This window comes from Ursus arctos, unplaced genomic scaffold (assembly GCF_023065955.2).
Source record: "Ursus arctos isolate Adak ecotype North America unplaced genomic scaffold, UrsArc2.0 scaffold_23, whole genome shotgun sequence".
In the NCBI taxonomy this organism is placed as follows: domain Eukaryota; kingdom Metazoa; phylum Chordata; class Mammalia; order Carnivora; family Ursidae; genus Ursus; species Ursus arctos.
In genome coordinates, this window is record NW_026622908.1 from 2,322,213 (window position 1) to 2,338,440 (window position 16,228).

A 16,228-nucleotide genomic window follows, 5' to 3' on the forward strand; every position below is an offset into this window, starting at 1 on the left:
CTGAGGCTGGGCCCAGAGGGGGACTTGCAGCCATAGCTGAATAGGCCACATGTTGTGGGTTCAATTGTGTCCCCCCAAAAGATCAGAAGTCGGCACTGCTCAGTGCCTCAGAATGTGACCTGATTCGGAAACAGTCTTTCCAGAGGGAATCCAGTTAACATGAGGTCACAACGGTGGGCCCTAATCCAGTGTAACTGGTGTCCTTATAAGAACAGGACATGTGGACCGTGAGGCAGACACACGGAGGGAAGAAGACATGAAGACACAGGAGGCACACGGTCACCTGTGGCTTGGGAACGTATGAGGCTCCCAGAAGCTAGAAGCGTGACCTCACCCAGACGCTCTCTCACGGCACTCGAAGGACCCAGCTCCGCCCCCGCCTTGCTGTGGGACTCCGGACCAGAACCAGGACACGATGAATTTCTGTTGTCGAAGTCACCCAGTCTGCGTCCCTTTGCCGTGACAGCCCGAGGAAACAAATACACCGTGATTCATGGAAGGAGCCACTGGCTGGGGGCGTCTGTAGGCCAGGTCATTGCTGGGGGCATGAGCAGAGAGCCGCTTTGGGAGGTGAGGGAGGTGACCTCAGCGGAGGCCAGCACAGCCTGCAGCCCCGCAGCTGATGGTCCAGTGGCCAGCGAGCAACGCTGCCGTCTCCAGAGGACGCATGCGCTGTGGTAGAGGCCGATGGAACCTGGAAGGTCGTGGTGCCCTTCTTGCCACCCTGGGCCGAACGGAGTAGGCTGGCGGTGTGCACCAGCTCCCACTGTTGGCGGGGCCTTCAAGCCTCCTTTCTCGAGGATGAGGAACAGGAAGAGCAAACAGGGACATGAACCGCAAGTTTGGAGGAACCAGGCGGGCGTCTGCCCTGAGCCCCAAGTGACCGCAAAAACCCTTTTCTTAATCAATAGTGTTTTATTGTCAGTTATAAATATTTTCCATTTGTCCCCTATTTACAGTTGCAAAATAGTCTATGATATTATACCATCACCCACCACTCGGCACCTTTCTATAAACTCCATGAAAATCGCAGAGGAAATAAAAAGCTCTTTTGGGGGGTTCCCACTAACCTGGTTCCCCTAGACTCCGAACCACCCCACACGGACAGCAGGCAGCAGTGCTACACAGTAGCAAAGGGACGGGCGGGGGCGGCTCCCGGCGGGGTCAGGACGCCAGGCTCCTCAGGACGTTGGTGATACTCCAGTGCTGGCCCGAGCACCGCTGCAGCACCAGCTGGAAGCCGAACTCCGAGTCGCTGTTCTCCTGCAGCTCCAGGCAGCGCTTGGACTTGCGGTTCTGGATGGGGCCTCCCTAGGAGCCGGGGCGGAGAGCGCCGTCAGAGCACAGACAGGCAACGCGGGGAGATCTGGGGGACCTTGGCCCCAGACGCGGCTGGGGGCTAGAATGATCAGTGTGGCCCGATGCCCGGGAACAAGAGAGGCTCCAGGAGGTGTGGGGGGCAGCGTTCCCATGCAGCCCCAGGCTCCCCTCCTCTGATGGGTCGGTCTCCTCCCTCAGCTCCCACAACTTTCACGCAGTCTTGTGGTTGTCTAAACCTACTTGCATTACATCGGGGTTCCTGAGACTGAGCAAGCTGTGTCCTGTGTTGGGGTCCTTCTGCAGGCTTCCACGGCAGGCCAAGCCAGGCCTGTTTCAAGGCTCAGCACCTGCTCCATCTCCTCCAGCCTTCCCCCTCCCACCTCACCCCTACCTCCATCTCCTCTCCTCCAGTCCACCCAGCCGGCTAGGTGCTCCTCACCTCGTGATTTCTCCAGCTCGGCACTATTGCCTGGTGGCAGAATTACTTGTTTCCTTGTCTATCCCCCCTCTACACTAAGAGTCCTAGGTCTTATCAATTTCTGTGCCCTCCACATCCAGCAAAAAGCCCGGTACATAACCGATGATCGGTAAATGCTGGGTATCGTGACCCACAGAGGTGAGAGGAGATGGGTCACAGGACAGGGGTGCAGTGCCAGGTGTTTCACTTTTGAGTGGCCCTGAGCAGACCTGGCAGCAGGGAGAGGGAGGCCCCCGCCTCTCATGACCACAGCCCACCCCCAGCGACATCCCGCGCCTACCCCAGTGAACGGCACGCTGGGAGAGAGGGAGTCAGCAAACTTCTCCTGTAAGGGGTCATCCCCCGTCTGCTACCACTGTCCCTGTGGTGACAGATGACATGCCAAGAGAACAGTAAGGCTCAGTTCCCACAGCGACCTAAGAACCTGGCAGTATTCACTGCGGCCGGACACACACATCCCCGAGACCAGCGCTGCCATGGCCGGGTGTGCATCGAACGGAAATGCGTGCACCGAAGACAAGCACCTGAGTGCTTCCGAAACATGATTTGAAAAAACCCCAGCCTGGAAGCAAACCCAGACGCCCCTCAATAGCAGAATGGACCAATAACCTTCGTTGTTCACATGCTGGAATACCGTACAGCCTCAGAAATATACAGACTAGAGCTCCGCTCAGTATGAATAAACCTAACAGCTACCACGTTAGCCAGAGGTGAGGCAGGGAATACACACCGAATTCCACTCGTACACCTGCCGAACAGGCAATGCAGGACCAGTGTTAAAGCCAGGATGGGGGTGATCTCTGGGGAGGAGAGAGTGGCAAAATGATTGACAGGAGGCCAGAGAGGGGGTTCTGGGGTGCTGGTGGCGTGCTCCTTCCTGACCTGGCTGGTGGTAACATAGATGTTTGCTTTGTTTTAAATCACTGTTTGAAATCATTTATCTTTGTGCCCGTTTCTGTATGTATGTGTGTTATCATTCAGTTAAAATTTTTTTAAAGACGTAGCTCCCTCAGAAGGGACTTTGAACAGTGGGTGAGGCAGGCAGTGAGAAGCTGGATGGCAAAGGGAAGCAGGAGTATGTCTGTATGTATGTCGGGGAGGAGGAAGGGAATTCCTACTTTCCAGCGTGGGAGATGGCCCTGCAAATTTCTTTCGGAGTATTCAAGGGAAGAAAGCAGGTCTCTCCTGCTGTGCCCCGAGGCCAGCAGGGACTCACCGCACCCAAGAGCAGACCGACAAGAGAACAAAGGGGACACCCAAACAGCGAGCTCATCTGGGGACCACGGGCTCAGTGAGAGGGACACTGCAGGCAGAGGAAAGAGTGGCCATCCAGCAAGGGTTCGGAAAGGACCCTGGAGTCCCCAGGTGGAAGAGACTCCGAAGGCTGATGCCCCAGCTCTCATTGGCAACCTGAATAACCTCTACTTCAGCCCGGGGCCTCCGGCTCTGCCTGGCTCCACTCCGCCCTCCCCCCCCCCTCCCCGCCCCCCAGAATGAGGGGATGACTCACTCCTCTCCTGAGCCAGCACTCTCTTCCCCAAGCTGCTCTCCCCAGGAGCCTTCTCCTCCCACTGAGCTAAAATCCTTGTCGGGGGGCATCCAGCAAGGCGCCCCAGACTGTCCCCCGGGGTTCCCACACTTGGATCTGCTCCTGCTTCTCCCCCTTTCCCCTCCCAATAGGGTAAGGTGAGGCCCACGTCCCCTGAGTTCTACGCTTTTCTAGGTTAAACTGACACAGTTCCGTGTGAACAGTTCTGTACAATGTTCCATCCTGGCTGCCCATCTTTGGACCAACTCCAGCTGTTCTGTGTCACTCAGAACAGGCTACAAAGCAGAGGCCACCACCTCATTTCCACTGGACAACAGGCTCCTTCAACAGAGCCAACAAATCGGACTCCTGGGATGATGGTGGATGACAGCCCCAAGTTGTCCCCTTGGAAGCTGTGGGTCCCCATCCTGTCCCTCAAAAGCTGGACCTGTGGACCCAGAGACTTCCCTTGTGCCACGGCTCCAAGGAAGGCCAGCCCGTCGCTCTGTCCAGCCCAGGTTTCTATGGTTTCCGTTTCTATGGCCTGAGCCCATCTGCTGCCCACACCGGGTTGGGCGGTGTCACTGCCGCGTCCTTGGCACACGGTGGCCGGCCCCCTGGCCCGCCGACACCCCTGCCAGCCGGCGGTGCGCTCCAGCCCGTGGTGCTAGGAGTGGAGCTACCCGGGGCGCGGGCGAGACCGGCCGGCTGACTAATTCACAGGGTCCGCCGGTCCTCCTGGCGGGCAGAGGGGAAGGGCGGTGCTCACCAGCGACGTTTCTTTCCTGCTTGTCAGCCGGTGGCCGTGGGCTCCATGGGGTCTCGGACCGATGATCATTTCTGTCCTGACTACCGCGGGATGAGCCGAAGGAGTCATGGGAAACCCTCTCGCCAGCTCTAAAACACGCGGCTGTGAGGCTGCTCGAAGAATCAGATGGGGGCTCTGGAAAGAGCGCCTGGCGGGCAGGACGGGGGCCAGACTGAGTGCCCACTTGCTCTGCTGATGGCCGGCTTCTCAGCGTTTCCTCAGGGGCCGGCTGGGCCTCGCTTGCCAGCGGCCGGGCTGCTTCGGCCACCCCCGCATCACCGAACTTGGAGAAGTCTGTCCAAAACCCAGAAGGCCGCGGCTGCTCGCTTTCTGCCACCACACAGGCACATTCTACGCCTTCCACAGGGCACCTTGCTGGGCCCGAGAGAGAGGGAGGTCTCTGTGGAGTCAAGTGTTCCTTCAGAGACTCAACTGTGACACTTCCCAGGCCCCATCCTGGCGCTCAGGACCCCGGAGACAGGAAGCGTGGTGACCCTGGGGCGGAAACAGCCTGTGTGGCCTCTGGGCAGGATGTGGAAGAAATAGAGCGAGGCCAAGAGCTGTGAAGGAGACGTGGCCTCAGTGAGAGTGTCTGGGCCTGTCAGGGAGGGTGAAGTATGAGGTCAAGGCGAGCTCCCTCCCCAGAGGCTCCAGGAGGAGAAACTTCTAGAGCAGCAGAGAAAGGCCTACTTGGAGGCCTCACTGAGCAGCCCTTGAATGAGTCTTGGGAACACACTTGGGCTATGGGAAGAGGAGGCAGGCCACTTGGGTGCTGGAGCGAGCCTGGCCACTGGTGCTGCCTCCCTCCTGTCTTCCTTCTCAGACCTCAGTCTGTCTCATTCCATAAACTCTGGGCTCTCACCCCCTCTCTTTTATTTCCCAGGTACCTCGTGCTGGGTCAGATGCCTTACAGGCCCAGTCTCATGTATTCCTCACGAGAGTGCCATGGGTGCAGATGGCAATTATCCCCACTTCACAGAATTGGAGACGGGAGCTCAGAAAGGTTGGGACACAGATCCAGGGTCACATGGTCAGTAAGTGGTAGAGCTGGGCTGGGAGCCCCATTCACGGCTCCTCACTAGGACGCGTGGCTAGGCCCCCCACACCATTTCTCCAGGTCTAGACCGAGGGCTGTGGGTACCTCAGGGCCTGGGGTGGAGGAAGGTCACCTTGATGGGCTTCAGGGGCTCTGGGGAGCCCGTTTGGGCTGGTTCCTTTGAGGGCCCTCTGCAGACACATGATTCAGCCATCTATTCATCCATCCGTCAGATATTTAATGAAAGCCTACTGTGTGCCAGGAACAGTTCTAGTCCTGGAGATACATGAGTGACTAAGCAGGAAAAGATCTTAGTCTTTAAGGAGACGAGATTCCAGGAAGGGGAGCAGAGTCAATTCTCTGGCGTGTTAGAAAGCAATAAAGCCGTGCACAAAAACGTAGGGCAGAGCTCTGGGCTGAATGTGAGTTCTTAAAATTTCTATGTTGAAGCCCTAATCCCCAGTGTGACCTTTGGGAGGTCATTCAGTCATGAGGTGGAGCCCTCGTGAATTAGATTAGTGCCCTTATAAGAAGAGACACAGGAGAGAGGACGTCTCCCTATGCCGTGCGAGGACGGGGTGAAAAGGCGCACACACGCAGACCAGGAAGAGGGGTCTCAGCAGACACTGCCCCCTCCCACCTTGATCTTGGACCCCCAGGCGTGAAGAATAAATGTTGGTCCTTGAAGCCTCTTGGTCTACGGTCTTTGTGTTCTAGCAGCCTGGATGGCCTCAGACAACCAGGAAAGGGAGTGGGGAGTGGGGGTGAGCAGGCCGCAGCCCTGACGGCGGTCAGAGAGCCTTGCCGGGAAGGGGAGAGCCGAGTGAAGGAACGACGGAGGAAAGGACAGTCCCTGTGCCCCAGAGCAAGGCTCCCGCAGCTGCAGAGGCCCGGTAAGTTCAGCAAACAGCACAGAGGCAGTGGTGCAGATCGGGCGTGGGGTGGGAGGAGGGGATGAGGCCCAAGGGATCCTCGAGGGAGGGGCAGGCTGTGTGAGGGTTCACAGCCACGGAAGGGCCTTTGGCTTTTAATTTGGTGACAGGGCCAGCCGCTGCAGGGCCGGACTGACATGTAAAGCGGGCCATGCTGGCCGCCGTGTGGAGCCAGGAGCCGTGCAGGGAGGAAGGAAGCGGGGAGGCTGTGTGCAGGTCCCTCACAGCCCTGGGGGCCCCGCCAGCAGCCGCAGAGGGGCTGGCCCCGCCCTCCGTGGAGGGCACAGTCCCTCGGTTTACCAGTCCAGTCATCTAAATTATTTGTGTAATACATACAACTACAGGATCTGGAAACACACAATACTTTTAATTAAAGAATTTAAATAAGGGCAATTAAACCTGGCAGGAGAGATGTTCCAGCACACAGAGAGCTTAATTGGAATGGAAACCGAATTAAATATGGAAACAGCATTAAAAAAATCAAAAGCCGAATGTATAGAATTAAGGAGGCTAATAATAATTCCTAGAGGTGGGTTCCCAGCCCCCAGCCTAGTTCTCCTTCTGGGCTTCTCTGGAGTAGTCACTAGGAAGGGCACGGGAGACGTGTGGGTGGAAGTGAAGAGCGTGGGGCTCTGCTCCTGGCCTTGCCTCTGAATTTGGGTCTTGCCACGTGTACAGCGGGGCCCGGGGGGGGGCCGTGGTCCACGAGCGCCTTAGGCTGAGGCACCGGGGAGTTGGCCCCAGATCCTGCAGATACGCACCTCCTCTCTGCCTCAGTTTCCCCAACTATGTGCCTGGGGCAGCTAGAGGTTTCCTAACTAGCCCTGTTTGTCCTGGGGTGTCGTCGCGGTAAACAAATTAGACAGAGTCCCTGGAGGGCTTCCTTACCACAGATCACTTCTGGGTCTGCCGTGGGGCCCAGACATGGGGGTGCTGCTGTTGGTGATGCCGGTTCGGGGACCCCAAACCAGCTGTCACCCTCTCTCAGGAAAGGACTGGGCCTGGCTCGTCGCTTGCACTGCTGACCTGAGAAGCATCCAGAGCTTGTGGGCTGAGCTTGGGCTGCTCTCCTGTTTAGCAGCAAGGTGTTTAGAGGAGCTCGTGTGGACAGACTCCTGTATTCCAAAGTCTTCCCTGCTTATTTCTGAGCTCTCGTTCCACTATCCTTTCCGATTAATTTTCCACAGGCAAGTGGCCTGGAGGGTATTTGGCTTTAAGCACAGTGGGCTTGGGAGTTTCCAGGTTAAGTAGTTAATGATTAGTCATCAAAGACTTCAAGGCATGGGTGGGATGTTAGCACTAGTTCAAGAAACTCTGGGATTAAGTCTTTCTGTGGAGGAAAGTGGTCTTTCTGTATTATGAATATTCAACACCAGATTTATTCAATAAGTGCTTTGGCATTTATTTTCCTTAAAGGAGACTCACCAGCGCCCTAGAGAGAGTCTGCCTGGGATTTGCTGTGAAGGTCCATTGCACCGAAGATGAGGTAATGACAATGTCAAGTGCCAAAAAAAAAAATAAAAAAATGGTGAAGTGGGGTTATGGAGACAGCGGGGTGGCTGCAGGGAGCTCGCTGAGGAGGCAGGAATCCAGCCGGTTCACACACACCAGTGACTGGCTTGGCAGGGGGACTCCAGCCCAAGCACGCACTGCAGCCATCCATTGGTTTTCTAGAGGCAAGACAAGGGCACCATGGGATGGTGGTTTAAAGCATGAATCCCAGAGGCAGCATTCCTAGATTTGGCCTTGGACAAGCGACTTAATCTCTCTGTGCCTCAGTTTCCTCATCTATAAAATGAGGGTAATTCAAGCCCCCACCAGCATTGTCGTGGGGGGTTACGTAATATTTATAGAGCAGTTACAATACTATCTGGCACCTAGTAGGCACCACGTAAATGTGCAATAACAAATTTGAAAATCTCGCTCAAGTCTGAATGGTGGGGCCTGAGCCATCACACCTGCTCCTGGCTCCTGATCTCTGTGGGACGAGCAGCAGGAGGGGGCGTGCTGACCGCCATAAACTAAAAGTCACAAACTTCCGGAGCCCACGCAAGGCTTTGTCAGCCCATCAGAACTGGACAATTCCACATTTGCCCCTTCGTATGACATGGAAATGAAAAGGTGCTTTATTCCAGAGCCATAATGAAATACCCGATTATAGTCTTTTCTTTTCAATACAAAAGGTTCTTGAAGTTGGACTTCTTGACAGCAACTGGGGATCGGAGTGGGAGAAAGTCAAGGACTCCTCCTCTTTGCGTGTGGGGAAATTCTTTGGCAGAATTAGCCGTGCTCCCTGGGAAATGTGCTCTGCAAATAGGTTCTTTTTTGAGTGGGTTACTCATCTTGCATCAAATTATCAAATTAGACCCCACGAATCAGAGCCAATTATCCTGGACGGGCAGGGCTGGCTCTGCACTCAGCTCTCTTCCGGGCAGTCTCCTCATACTCTTGAAAATTTCTTCTCTCCTGGCATTAATGGACATCTCTGTTCTTATCCTTGATGTTCCTCATTTGGAAAATGCATAAATGCTTCGCAGAGAATGAGGCGCACACAGGGGCTCAGGTGTGCGGACAGCCCACCACGGGAACGCAGATCTATGCGCACTCGGATTCCCAGGGGGGCCTCGCTGGCATTTCTGCCAGAGAACCCAACAGCCAGGGGGTGTGATGGTGCACCCCCCAGTCTGGGAGCAGCGTGCAATACAGTCTGAATATCCTGACATTTCACCAAAGCCTCCTGTTTTGAAAAATATTCACACCAATTTGTACTCCGCTCCAACAGTATGGGTATGTTTCTACCTCCCTCCTTCAAATCTGAAGTCACAGGAAGGAGTACGCGTTTACCCTACAATTTTGAGCGCGGTTGGGATGTACCACCACCTAAAATTGTTCTTTGTAGGAACCAGAGATTTCTCCAACTCAGCAGGGTCCTTTGACTATTATGTTGAAATGTCCTTTCTCAGTGTCCACACGTGTGCAAGGAGAGTCATCATTGGTAAACTTTTGTCCATCTTGGGGTGTCCCACAGACCTGCCTCAAGACCAGGAGGCCTTTGGTTAATATTTGTGAATTTTTTAAAAAAAGAAATCCTTCATTCGATTAACAACAGCACGTCGGGGGCTCCTGTCTCAGCTCTCCGTTAGGTGTCAGACAGCCCTGCCCTCGGTGTCGTGGTTGATGAAAGAGGGGGACATGGAAATAATGGAAAACCAATTGCAGAGAGGAGGATAAAGATGGTCCTCATACAAGGAGCTCGGCTCATTTTCGGACTTTCAGGGCCTTTTCCTGAGGCGGGCCCAGGGCAGCTTCTAGGTGGGAAAGTGCTCCTCAGGGCTCCCTGTCTAGCTTCCGCTGAGCATTGCAGAATTTCGGGGCTGCCAAGCCCTTAAAGCCATCCAGCCTAGATCCGGTTAGAGCTGTGGAGCCTTACATGGCCCGCTGCGTGATCCCCGGAGCCCACCTCTCCCCCGAACCGCCAACCTCGTATCCGGACAAGTCTGGCGACACGAAGGCTGTTCTATCACCTGTCCTGCCTGCTTCCCTGTGCGTAGGGCAGCCCTTCAGCTGTGAGAAGCTGGAGCTAAGATGCCCCTGGTCTTCCTGGTCCAACAGTCTGCGTTTCTTCAGCCATGCTTTCAAATAGGTAGACTTTAAGGAAGTTGGACCTTAGAAGACACACATCATAACAAGATGTGGCAAGAATCCCGTTAAGAATGTCTTGAAGAGAGGACTCCAGCATTTGCTTCATCATTCAAAGGACCCATAGTGGGGGAAGGGCAGCATCTCATTACCAGGGAGATGCAGTCCATTGTGTTGCTTGGCAGGTGTCCTGCCACAAAGTTCTCTGCTTACTCCCTCTCCTTCCATTGGTGCCTGGCTTATTGACTAAAGGCCTCTTTCACTAATACTTTGTCACCAAATCCCAGAATCCCCCAAATATCAGTATGCAGGGTACTCTCAGAAGACCCTGTAATTTATAGGTGTCAGTTTAGGACATTCTTTATACCAGGAGGAATCACAAGCTAGAGAAATTGCAGAAGGCAATAACGACAACTTCTGGTGTTCATGAAATTTCATGTGCTGGTGTGGGAAATGTTGGCTGTCTAGACACAGGTGTGTGGCTTGAGAGGGACAACACTGGCTGCCCACTGACTGTTCTTCAAACCCAGAGCCCAGGGTGGTCCTGGATTAGTACCCGCCCCCCAACTCCCTGCATTTCACCCATTACCACCTCCAACAGACTGCAGCAATGTCTCTCAAAGTGCCCCCCAACAGCTGTCTGGCTCCATGCCCTCACGGCGACCAAGTCTGCCCTATCTCTCATGGGAACAATGGGACAGCCCCCTAACTTGCTTTCCTGTCTCTTTTGTCCCAGTCCCCCCTACACTCTACGACCAGAGGGATTCAGACCCCATCATGACCATTCACTGCTTAAAACTCCCCCTGCTTCCTCCCTTTGCTTTTAAGGTGAAGTCCGATCTGTTGGCATGGGTTTCAACGATCACCATTATCTGCACCCAAACTGACTCTTTTGCCTGATCTCTCCCATGCTCCTTTGGAAATTCTAAGTTCCACCCGTACCCGCACTGGATTTCTGTTCCCCAGACATGCTCTGTATTAAATTGCCTTTGCCCAGGCTAAGCCTCTGCGTGGGATGTTCTCCCTTCTTGCACCTGGGAACTGCCCTACCACTGTCAAGATCCAACAAGCCTTGAATGTGAAACCATCCCTGAGCCCGGCACGCTGGGGTCCCGGCACACCACACTTCCCTCATTTCTGGTCCCATCTTCCATTTTGTTGTGCGTTTATAGGCTCATGAGCTCCTCCAGGGCAGAGGCCGTGTCTGTTTCCTATCTGCATCCCTCCTGCCCAACCCCCATGCTCAATAAATGTTTGATGAATGACTGAAGGAAAGAATGTTCATCATCAGAAAATGGCTCATTAGAGCCCTGTACGTCAGTGTTGCCAAGAGATGTTTTCATCAAACGTGGTGCCCTGTGTCAGGATCTAACGCTGTCCTGATTCATCCTGAGCATCGGAAATTCAGAAGAGCTTGCAGGGGATAGAAGAAAGGCATTTTATTTGTTAAACAGAAAATCAGGGTATGAGATGGAACACTAAGATATGCAAATGCCTATCTTCTTTGTGGGAGAAACTGGGAGAATCGCACTAGATTATTTTGAAATTAATTCAGCCTGAGTGTCTGTGGAGTTTAAATGCAGCCCTCAGGAGAGTAAATAATGCGGAATGTGAAACCGGGAAAGAGATTTGAGATGCACCAGTAAAAGCCTCCTTCAGCCCACCTTCTGCACCAGATCATTCGGCTTGGTAGGATCTCTATGTAATTTGCAAAGATTAAAACCTGTTGCAAGAGAATTAGCCCAAACACGTGATTTAATCACGTAAGAGGCTTCCAGCCTCCTCTGGCCTTGTCAACAGTAGTTCCTAACCAAAGAGGGCTTGCGGGCAGACTCCAGGTTGCTTGATAAATATCGATTATTTTGCATTAAACAAAAATTTCACATACGTGAATCTTTAAATATCAAGCAAGAGTGGCTGCTCTGGGTTTGCAAATAGGGATTTAAACATATTATTTCCAAACAGTTCTTCTTTGTAGAAGGATCAAAGAGGTGACTGCCAAGGCACCCTGGGAGTTTCACTGGGTGTGTGTGTAAGTGGCTGAAAACTGCCCAGGCTCCGGCGGCCAGCCTCCCAGACACTGCCTGCTTTGTTAATCACCGTGTCCTTTCAACTAGGATCACGGGGGGCTGCCTGTTTAAGGCCGTGCACTGAGATGAGAAAAGAGCTGGATTTGGGGGTGTCTTTGCCTGGAGTACGCCTATTTTAGGGGTATGTTCCTTTCTCTGCCCCAGTCAGGGATGGACGGCGAAGAGGAGGACCGTCCCGGGGTGCCGCGGCCTCTGGAGATGGAGATAGTCACCTCCGCCAGAGACCTTGGGGTGTGTCTCTCTGGGAGGGTTGGAAAAAAGGCCGATGGGCCTGGGCCTGGGGCTGGGCTGTGAAGCAGCCTGGGTTCGGACGCAACCGGCCTATTTGAACACCAGCTCAGGCCACGCGATCTTGGCCAGGTGGACTTGATCGCGTTTTGCCATCTTTGTGATGGAGCTGCTCGGCTTATTAGCACCACGAGGCTGAGGCTCCACAGAGCCCCGCTTCCCTGGTGATTCCGGAGCTCCTCGGAGGAACAGGCTTGCAAAGGGACCAGCAAGCTCACTTCAGCTCAAAAGCATGCAGACCCAGGTGACAGAGAGTCCCCAGAGCAGTGGGTGCCTGGCTGGGCCCCCACCTGCAGGGGATCTTCCAGGACTGCCCGAAGCTCCTCCTCCTTCTCCCGGCCACTTGGCCAGTTGCAGCCGCAGGCTTGTCTGTTAAAGCCTCCCAGCCACACTTGTCAAGCTACTGCCCCACACTGCCAGACGCTGGGCTCCACGGGTCAGCCTCAGACCTTGCCCCTAGAGGAGAGCTGGGTGGCCAGGCAGGGTGTAAGCACCCCGGGGCACTCACGGAGGAGAGGGAGGAGGGAACAGCTAAATGCTCAGACTGCATTTCAGCCTCTTGCCAACTCTTCTTCCTGCCTCTCTCTCCCTTCTAGAATCTCCCCTTCCCCTTCAGCTCCACCATCTCTGCCACAGGGACATTCCAAAGTCCAGACCCAAACAGGCCAGTCCCCTGCTGTACATTTTCACTCCCAGGTGGGGTGGCCCACCTCCAGGCCTGTGGTGTCCGCAACCTGGCCTAGCTGCTCTTCAGGCCTGTCTGCGCCCCCCCACCCCCTCCGCCGTGCCCTGCAGGACCCAGCCACACCTGAGTACCCATGGCACCCTGAACGTGGCCGGGGTTTGAGGCTCCACAGCTTTGGTGTGTGCTGTTTCCTCTCCCCGGAATGCCCTTCCCCATTTTCATTTGGAGTAAGCTCCTACACATTCTTCAAGGTTAAGTCCTGTGTCCTGAAAAGCCAGCAGCCCTGCTCCAGCTCCTCACCCACCACCTTCCTGCGCCGTTTCCTTCCCAGTTCCCGGGAGGAAGCTGAGCTCGTGGGCCCAGCAGGCCTGGCTGAAGGCAGCAGAGTGTGGCCTGATGTGAGCCCCTGCATAGAGCCTCGGCATGGTGCGATCTCCGTTTCACCCCAGCAGAGTCAGCCCCACTCACCTCCATGGGGCCCACGTGTCCCTTTCTCTCTGTTGCCTCCAGACTGCAGGCCGATTTTGCATTGAGCCCAAGCCGGGAAACAATTGCCGTTTCACCACGGAGCATGGCCCCGGCCTCCCTCCCTGACGCACACCTCCAGCCCTCTCTCGGCCTCTCAGTGTAAGGGAGGCCAGAGGGGAAATGTCCTCACTCCGGGCTACACAGCTGGCGGGGGAGGGGGGTGACAAAGGCAGAGTGTGGGGTCCGAACAGGTGTTTCAGCAAGAGAGAGGGAGGCGGGAGGAAGCTGTGCTCCGTACTCTCAAACCTCAGCCCTGACCCTGACCTTCTTCCAGGTGCTGCTACTAACATACCCCAACTGGAAGTAAAAGAGAATTTGAAATAATGTGCGGACAGTCGCCCCCAGGGCCACACTGGGCATGGTCTTTCACATCCTTGCGCCTCGGTTTTCTCACGTGGAACGGGGTGACGGTACCTGCACACGCAGCCGTCGTGAGGATTCACTGAGCTGCGGGTGCCCCACGCTTCCAAAGCCGGGCCCTTAGCACTCTGTGAAGCCTGGCTGTTGCTCTTAGGGAGACGGATCTTTACAGCTTACAACACACGGCAAAGTCTTGTGAACAGGAGGGCGGAGTCACCAGGCCTGGAGCGTCCCCGAAGGCCCAGCCAGGACTCCGAGCGAGCAGCCACACCGCACGCATCTCCTACCTGCCCTCGGAAGTGCTCCCATGTGGCTCCCCGTGCCGCTCCCTAGCACCTGCTTTCCCGGGGTCATGAGGCCCTCATCCGGGCTCTTGCTCCTGCTCTCCAACTAGCCCCTAAATCTGTGACCTTGTTTTGAACTCGGTATTGACCTCACAGGTCAAAGGTTCCCCATGCCCGTAGAACATGAGGTGGCTGGGACCCCCTCTTCCCTGTCCCCGCACCATAGGGAGAGTCACTACGAAGTCTCTTCCAGCGCCCGTCAGCTTCCTCCCCCTAGGACAGGAGCAGCTTGCTGGGAGGCTTGAGTCGGGGTCCTGCCACTCAGTCCCATGAATACGGACATTCCCTTTCTGACTTCCCTGGAAGCATCCACCACGTACAGTCCCCGATGCGTTAGGCCGCCGCGGGCTCCTCCCTTCCTGTTCTGAACACTTCCTCTGCACCCCCTGGGGGTTGGGTGTCCCTGCCCCTGGGGGGAAACTGGCCCTAACTTAGTGGATGCCCTGGGGGCTGGGAGGCCTCTGGGCCGAGGCAAAGGTTCTCTTCAAAGCGGGGTCTCTGTGGGCTGTCTCCAGTTGGACATCTTGAGCCCTGGGCTTCATTTTATAACCGGGCCAGCGGAGAGCAGGCAGTCAAATACAGGCCTCAGAACAGATGGAGACAACACAGGAATGCTGTGTCCCCATGGCCCTTTGAAGAAGCCTCCTCCCCTAGAGCGAGCAGGTCCTGGGAAGAAGGCAGAGCGGGGCATGGGCCAGAGATGCCCGAGCCCTGCCTATACCTGGGACACTCGCCTTCATCTCAGGAGAAAGGATGCGTGGAGCAGAAAGGCGAGGGTTTAAAGTCAGAGCGGCCCGAGTCTAAATCCCAGCCCTGCTCCTTACTGTGTGACTTTCCCCCTCTGAGCCTGTTTCCTTATGTCTACAACTTAAACGATAATAAAACAACAACAACAACAATAATAGTAATTTCCCCTTTAGAGCCAGTATCAGGAGACAGTAAGCTAACAACGGACGTGAAGCCCTAGGCACGTAGTAGGTCCATCCCGAGAGTTGGCCCCGAGTCGCAGCCTCCCTGCTGTCACCGTGTCCGCTCCCGCCCTCCTCCCACAGGCTCCGGGGCCCCATGGGCTTTCCAGCTGCTCTTCACTCCCGTTGCTCTTGCTGGCGGCTCGGGGCTGTTACCTGAGAGAACTGCCAGTGGAGCTTCATTCTCTTGGCTTTGGCGTAGCTGCACTCGATGAGCCGGGGCCGGCTGTTGACGTCCACCAGGCACCTGTTGTCGTCGTCGTCGATCGTGGGGCTCAGGACGCCCACGTGGATCTGCTGACTGCTCGTGTAGTACACGTTCTGCGGGTGGGGCAAGAACGCGGTTCAGTGTAATGACCGGGAGCGGGGGAGGCCCGTGGGGCCGCTGCCTGGGCAGCTGGCAAAGGGAGTCCACTCCAGGGGCTTCACGTGATGTTCTATCGCAACAGACCAGAGGAAGGCCTTTTACGGCGCGATCCAGGACAGTCTCTGGTCCGCATGTATAACAGACAAAATTTTCAAGAAACAAAACTTAGTCTTACCATAAACAATCTGATATTTTTTATTCTATTCTTCTCCTGAAAAGCATTGGTCATAAACTTTTAAATTGATTTTACCACCCGTAGTTTAAAAAGCAATGGCTTGAATCCAGTGTTTGCAGGCTTGTTGACGTCCTCCCTCCGTAAATATTTTGTGCAAGATACTGTGCTTGGCCGGTAGCACAGAGAAAAGACCTGCGCCATGCCTTAGGGAGCTCGGAGTCTTGCGTGATAGAAGACATGTAACACACAATTTCCATCCAGACTAAGACTGTACAGAGCAAGGCTTGGCAAACTTTTTCTTAAACGGCCAGGTGGCAAATATTTTTGGCTTTGCAGTGTGTTGGGAGGTCCCTAAGGCCACTCCCCGATTTGATGATTCATTAGGACTCACAGGACTCAGCCCATGTTTGTACTCACAGTCATGATTTCTTTTAGCAAAAAGATACAAGTCCTATCAGCAAAGGGAAAAGGCACATAGGGCAAAGCCTGAGGGAAACCAGGTGCCAGCTCCCAAGGGTCCTCTCCTGGTGGTCACACAGGATGCACTTAATTCCCCCAGCAAGGAGCTGAGACAACACAGGTGGGATGTTACCGACCGGGAAAGCTCTTGCAGACTCAGCTGGGTTTTTATCACGGCTGGTCATGTAGGCAGCCTCTGCCTGGTACATACCAAAATTCCAGA

General features: G+C 54.9%; 1 protein-coding gene across 2 annotated transcripts in view; it reads right to left on the minus strand.

Annotated features, from left to right (window-relative positions):
- Positions 1–895: 895 nt before the first annotated feature.
- The window catches only part of GALNT18 (polypeptide N-acetylgalactosaminyltransferase 18), a 336,223-nt gene continuing 320,890 nt past the window's right edge, over positions 896–16,228 (minus strand). For both annotated transcript variants that reach the window (XM_026486788.4, XM_026486787.4), the window contains 2 exons: positions 15,161–15,325; positions 896–1,311 (listed from right to left, as the gene is read on the minus strand). In XM_026486788.4, coding sequence (XP_026342573.1) covers positions 1,165–1,311; positions 15,161–15,325 — 312 coding nt within the window. In that variant the 3' untranslated portion in view covers positions 896–1,164. The remainder of the gene's footprint in view (positions 1,312–15,160; positions 15,326–16,228) is intronic.